We start from the raw sequence: 5348 nt of genomic DNA, 5'->3' as shown, positions 1-5348 counted from the left end.
CTCAGCGGCGGCGGCAGCAGCAGCGGTTTCTGCGCCGGCAGCCGGGCGGGCAGCGCCGCCGTCCCGCGGGAGCGCAGCCCCGTGGGCGATCCCCGGGGCCCGGCCCGCCCCGGCTCGACCCCCGGCGGCCGCGGGGCCGCCACCTGCGCGGCGCCCGCCCCGCCCGGCCCATTGGCCCCGGGGCCCGGGGGCGGCCCCGCACCGCCCTCCCCGCCGCCGCGCCGCCCCCCGCGCCCCGGCCCATATCAGCGGGCGCGGCGGCGCGGCGGCCCCGCGGCGGGCGGCGGCGGCGGGGCGGCAAGATGCCGCGCTCCTTCCTGGTGAAGAAGCACTTCTCGGCCAGCAAGAAGCCCAACTACAGCGAGCTGGAGAGCCAGGCCGGTGCGTGGACGGGGCGCGGCGCGGGGGCTGCGGCGCGGGGTCCCCTCAAGTCTCCACGCGGGAGCGGGTGGGCGGCGGCGGGGTGACTTTTTGCGGGGGTGGGGTTTTGGGGTTTTTTTTTTCAATTTGGTGCATCTCGGGTGGGATCGGGCGCGGGATCCCCCGTGTCCCGGGACGTGGAGCCGGCCCCGGTACCCCGGGGTGGGCGGAGGCGCCGGGGGCTCCCCCGTGGGGTGGGCACGGGTGCGCGGGGAGCTCCCCGTGACGGGCGCGGGGTCCCCTTGCCCCATCCCTCGCAGGAGGGCGAGCAGCGGCGCCCAGCCCCCGTGGGGTGGGGTCCCCTTTGCCCCGGGCCCGGCCGGGGCTCTGGGCCCCCGTGGGGTGGGCTGGGGTCCCTTTGCCCCTCCGGCTCTGGGGTGGGGCGCGGGGCCCCCACGGGACGGCCCGGGGTCGGGCCCCACTGCCCCGGGGTGGTGCGGAGCCCCCCGGGGTGGTGCGGAGCCCCCCGGGGTGGGCTGGGCACCCCGCTCCGCTGGGTGCGGAGCCCCCCGGGGCTGGGTCGGGGTCCCCGTTGCCACAAGGAGCATCGGGCCCCCGCTGAGCGCTGCCCCCTCCCGCAGTGCTGGCCGCCCCGCTGCTGTACGAGACGTGCCCGCTGCCCGTCATCCCCCCGCCCGAGGTCCTCGGCCCCGGTGCCTACTACCCGCCGCTGGTGTGGGACGCGGGGCTGCTCTCCAGCCTCTTCCCGGGCGGCCCGGGCAGCGAGGCGGCGGGCGGCGCGGCCCCCGCCCTGGACCTGACGGCACTCTCCAGCGAGGAGGATGAAGGCAAGAGCTCAGGGCCCCCCAGCCCGGCCTCGGCCCCCGCCGCCGCCGAGCGCTTCCGCTGTGCCCAGTGTGCCAAGGCTTACTCCACCTTCGCCGGGCTCTCCAAGCACAAGCAATTGCACTGCGACGCCCAGGCCAGGAAATCCTTCAGCTGCAAGTACTGCGAGAAGGAGTACGTGAGCCTGGGGGCTCTCAAGATGCACATCCGGAGCCACACGCTGCCCTGCGTCTGCAAGATGTGCGGCAAGGCCTTCTCCCGGCCCTGGCTGCTGCAGGGCCACATCCGGACGCACACCGGTAACGCCAGCTCTTGCCCCTCTCCCTCCCTCCCTTATCTCCTCCCGCTTCCCAGCTCCGCCGCCCCCAGCGAATCGTTGGGCTGGGTGTTATCTGGGAAGATAAGGGCTTCCCAAACCCCCTTGGCACATCTCTCTAAAATGTCCTTTAAATATCCTCTTGGCTGGAACCGAGCGCGGGGTCAAGGCTCAGCTCGTAAATCTGTGCCGCCGCTGTCGGTGGCGAGCCTGCCTGCGAGCCAGCCCGTGTGCCACGCTGCGATGGCCCGTGCTTCAGCTCAATTTCATAAATTGGTGCTGTGAGACTGCTGGAGCACGCCTTCTCCGTGCACCGCCATGCCCGAAGCATCCCGCCCTGCCCACACCAAGGGCTCCCGGCCAGGCTCCCCGGCCAGGGCAGCACCCCGGACCCGGCTGCCCACCACCGTGGCCTCCAACCCGCCGCCCTGCTCGGCTCGAAGCACAGCCGGCGCCGGGATGCGCCACAGCAAGGCTGGGCGAGGCGCGGGCAGGTGCCAGGGCGCAGGGCCGGCCACCCCTGCACCTGTTGGCGCGGGCCCGGGCGCCGCAGCTGCAGCGCGCCCCGCGCCCGTACAATGCATCTCCCGAGCATCCTTTGTGGGGCCGCCGGGACGGTGTAATTGTTACTTGGCACTGATTTCACACCCTTTTAATGTACCAAAGATGATGGCTGAAGGAAGCCGGGAAGACTTAATTGTGCTTTCCAAATTGAGCATACGCATTTGTTTCCTCCAAAAGAGTCTTTCTGGGAGGAATTCGCCCTGGCCGGGCTTTTCAATGCGAGCCGGGCGGGAGAAGGGGGAGCGCGGGGTTCGGCAGAGGAAATAGCTATACTCACCCTGGTGCTGGCGCCTTTCAGCCGCTGCCTGCTATGATATAATTAACACACAGCGCTTGGCTTTCCTGCCTCTCTGCAAACGGTTCGCTTGGCTCCAGGCAGGAGACGAATATCGTGTCTTCGTTTGTGTGTGCGACTGCCTTGCCGCTTGCAGATGTTTCCAGCATTAATTTTCCGTGGCTCGTAGGAGAGGTTTTTCTGGGAGTAGGAAATTCCCAAGTCCGAGGCTTTCCCGAAATGAAAGCTGTACATAGCTGCCCGGCTTTCCCTCCGAACAATAACGGCCAGCACTTCTTTTCACTGTGCTCTTCGCAAACTTTGGCTAATGAATGGCTCCTTCTTTGATATTCCCCATGTGTTGATGCACTGGTTAATTGGGAGCGTTTCTCTTTGTCCCATAGGTGAAAAGCCCTTTTCCTGTACACACTGCAACCGGGCCTTTGCTGACCGCTCTAATCTCCGAGCCCACCTGCAGACCCATTCAGATGTAAAGAAGTACCAATGCAAAACCTGCTCCCGGACTTTCTCCCGTATGTCGCTGCTCCACAAGCACGAGGAGACGGGCTGCTCCGGCTCTCGCTGAGGACTCCGCTCCCTCAGGCCTCTCACCACGCAAATACCTATATTATAACTAGTTTCTGTAGGAGTTAGTTTCCTCCGTCGCCATCGCAGCGTGCACCGGGCCGGACGCAGCTACTCTGGCCCTCAAGACCCTCACACTCCTCGCTCGGTGCCTCCTGTGCAATGCGAAGGCCTGATCCTTCTCCCGTCCCGGCGTCCGAGGGTGCCGGACTGGACTCCGGTGCAAAGCGTGGGTGGCAAAGCGAGCGCGTGGAGCTCGGGGGCGCAGCCCTGAGCCCGCCGCGCTGCTGCCGCAGCCCCTCCGCAGGTGCCCCTGCTTGCCGGAGGCACTCGGCACCTTGCAGGGTTGGACCTGCACCCTGGCCCCGCCGCCGGTATCAAACATCGCGACCATGTAGCTTGGGGGGGTTGGGGTTTTTTGTGTTTTGTGTGGGGTTTTTTCTTTCTTTTTTTTTTTTTTTACCGTAACCACTTGGTAACTTTTAAGAACCAATATTTTTTTAATGAAGGACAAAATGTTAACCCCCCCCCACCCCGAGTGTATATAGGCCGCCTGTAGAAGGTGTAACTATGCAATAATACAGTATCCCAGTAGTTGTGAAGCAGCTGCTTCTCCCCAGCACAATGACAATTTGCAATGCCTGCGAGATTAACAGTGTCCATAAAAGGCATGGGTAGCCATTTCAAACACCAACCCTGTTTACAGAGCAGCTATGCACTCAAGCACCTGTTAATATGACTCTTAACAACTGCTTTTCAAGAGAACTGTGACTAATAGCAGGCACTTGTCAGCTGATACAATGGTGGCCTGTCCCAAGGCTGCCCATCGACAGGTGTGTGCCAAAAGCCCTATTTATGGGTATTGACAGGTGCCTCCTGAATGCATCTTTCTTTGGACATTGTTTTCATGGAATCATTACAAAGAGGATGTTTACATTTCAAAGGTACACTGGTATTTATATTTTTGTGCCACAATTTTGTACTGATGAAACTTTTTATATAATTATATACAGTTTATTGATATTCAATAAAATGGTTAATTTATAATAGGGTTTTGTGGGTGCTTAGGGTGAATATGCAGCGGCGGGGGTGGGTGGGGAGTGCTCTGGGGGCTGGGCTGGGCTCTCCTGCTCCCAGCCTGCGCTCCTCTGGCTGCAGGTGAGCGGGCAGCGGCGTTCCCGGGGCCGCAGAGCGGTTGCCTCTCAGGGCAGAAAGGCAGCCCGAGTCAGTTCTGCCCAAGGGCTGGGGAAGGGGCAGCTGCAGGCTGGGGGATCGGGCTGCTGGGGGTGCGGTGGATCTCCCTGGCTCCATGCGGGAAAGCGCAAGGGCTCGCCCTGGCCCTCCCAACCTGCCCGGCTGGGTGCTGGGTGCTGCCTTCCCCGCGGGGCGACTGGGGCACCCGCAGCCTGGCCGTGTCCCTCGGCACTCCCTGGGGACCCGGCCTGTGCCGCTGGGCTGGTGGGGCGGCCTCCGGCTCTTGGCAGCTCCGGAGCCTCCCCAGGGATCGCCGAAGCACCCTGCGCCGCAGTGAGCTGAGCCTGCGGGAGGGTGACCCGGTGTGGGAGGGTGACCCGGTGCGGGTGGGTGACCCGGTGCGGGTGGCGCGGGGGTGACACATGGTGCTGTCACCGCAGACCCCTTCAGCAAGCGCAGGGGGGGCTGTCCCCTGCGTGCCCGCAGCCGGGAGGGGACCGAGGGGCAGGTGCTCCGCGATACCCCAAGTGCCTGCCTCTAGGATTTCCATAATGACCCTGTCCCAATGCCCCAAACCACCTGCCCTGCACCTCCCCAGCCACCTCCAAATTTGGGGTGCTTCAGGGACAGTGCAGCCGGTCTTGCCGCCCGCCTCCCCCAGGGGCTGGGATTTTGTCCTTCTCCCCCCTGCATTTCCTCGGTGCCATCTCCAGGACATTGCTTTTAACCAGGGGATAAAAGCGTGTGCCCCCCCCCCAGCACTCATCCCCTTCCCGCCCGCTGGCGTCCGGCTCCCTGCGCCTCTCCCGGGGCTCTCACGGCGCAGGAAGATGTGTGTGGCTGTAAAAGTGAGCAGAGCTGCTGCTCGGCCCTTCTTTAATTAAGAGCTCGCGCAGTATAAACTGACTTTCCCAGCCGAGTTGGACTCATTACTTGATTATTAAGCAGGGCAGGAAGTTTTGGGTTTGCTCTTGTGTGTGCTTTTTTCTTCCTTTTCCCAACAGGAAGCGGGGGAGGGGCACTAATTACTTTCAGCTTTCCATCCATAAAATCCTGGAGCCGCAAAAGCAGCTAAATAGTTAAAAAAAAGACCAATTTTGAGAACGGACCACCTGCAGGAGCTGGAAGGAGGCTCGCGGAGCGGGTAGGCAGGGAGCAGAAGCCCGCGGAGCCCGGCTCGGACGTGCGAGGGCCTGCGGTTACTGCTTA

The 5348-nt window shown here is 63.6% G+C and overlaps 1 protein-coding gene across 1 annotated transcript; it reads left to right on the top strand.

Annotated features, from left to right (window-relative positions):
• The first annotated feature begins 302 nt into the window (after positions 1-302).
• On the top strand, positions 303-2946 carry SNAI1 (snail family transcriptional repressor 1). Its single transcript, XM_075721296.1, has 3 exons — positions 303-381; positions 1002-1505; positions 2765-2946. Exons 1-3 carry the CDS (start codon positions 303-305, stop codon positions 2944-2946), a joined length of 765 nt encoding a protein of 254 aa, XP_075577411.1.
• The last annotated feature ends 2402 nt before the right edge of the window (positions 2947-5348 follow it).

The sequence above is a fragment of the Pelecanus crispus genome, chromosome 14 (genome assembly GCF_030463565.1).
Source record: "Pelecanus crispus isolate bPelCri1 chromosome 14, bPelCri1.pri, whole genome shotgun sequence".
Lineage (NCBI taxonomy): Eukaryota > Metazoa > Chordata > Aves > Pelecaniformes > Pelecanidae > Pelecanus > Pelecanus crispus.
The sequence above is the reverse complement of the archived record's forward strand: the minus strand, read 5'-3'. Positions and strand labels throughout refer to the sequence as shown.

What these genes read in the sequence shown, in the direction of transcription:
- SNAI1 (XM_075721296.1), top strand. Translation starts at nt 303, where the DNA reads ATGCCGCGCTCCTTCCTGGTGAAGAAGCACTTCTCGGCCAGCAAGAAG. An exon ending in CGAGCTGGAGAGCCAGGCCG is followed by an intron (nt 382 to 1,001) that starts GTGCGTGGACGG and finishes CCCCTCCCGCAG; the next exon opens with TGCTGGCCGCCCCGCTGCTG. An exon ending in CCACATCCGGACGCACACCG is followed by an intron (nt 1,506 to 2,764) that starts GTAACGCCAGCT and finishes TTTGTCCCATAG; the next exon opens with GTGAAAAGCCCTTTTCCTGT.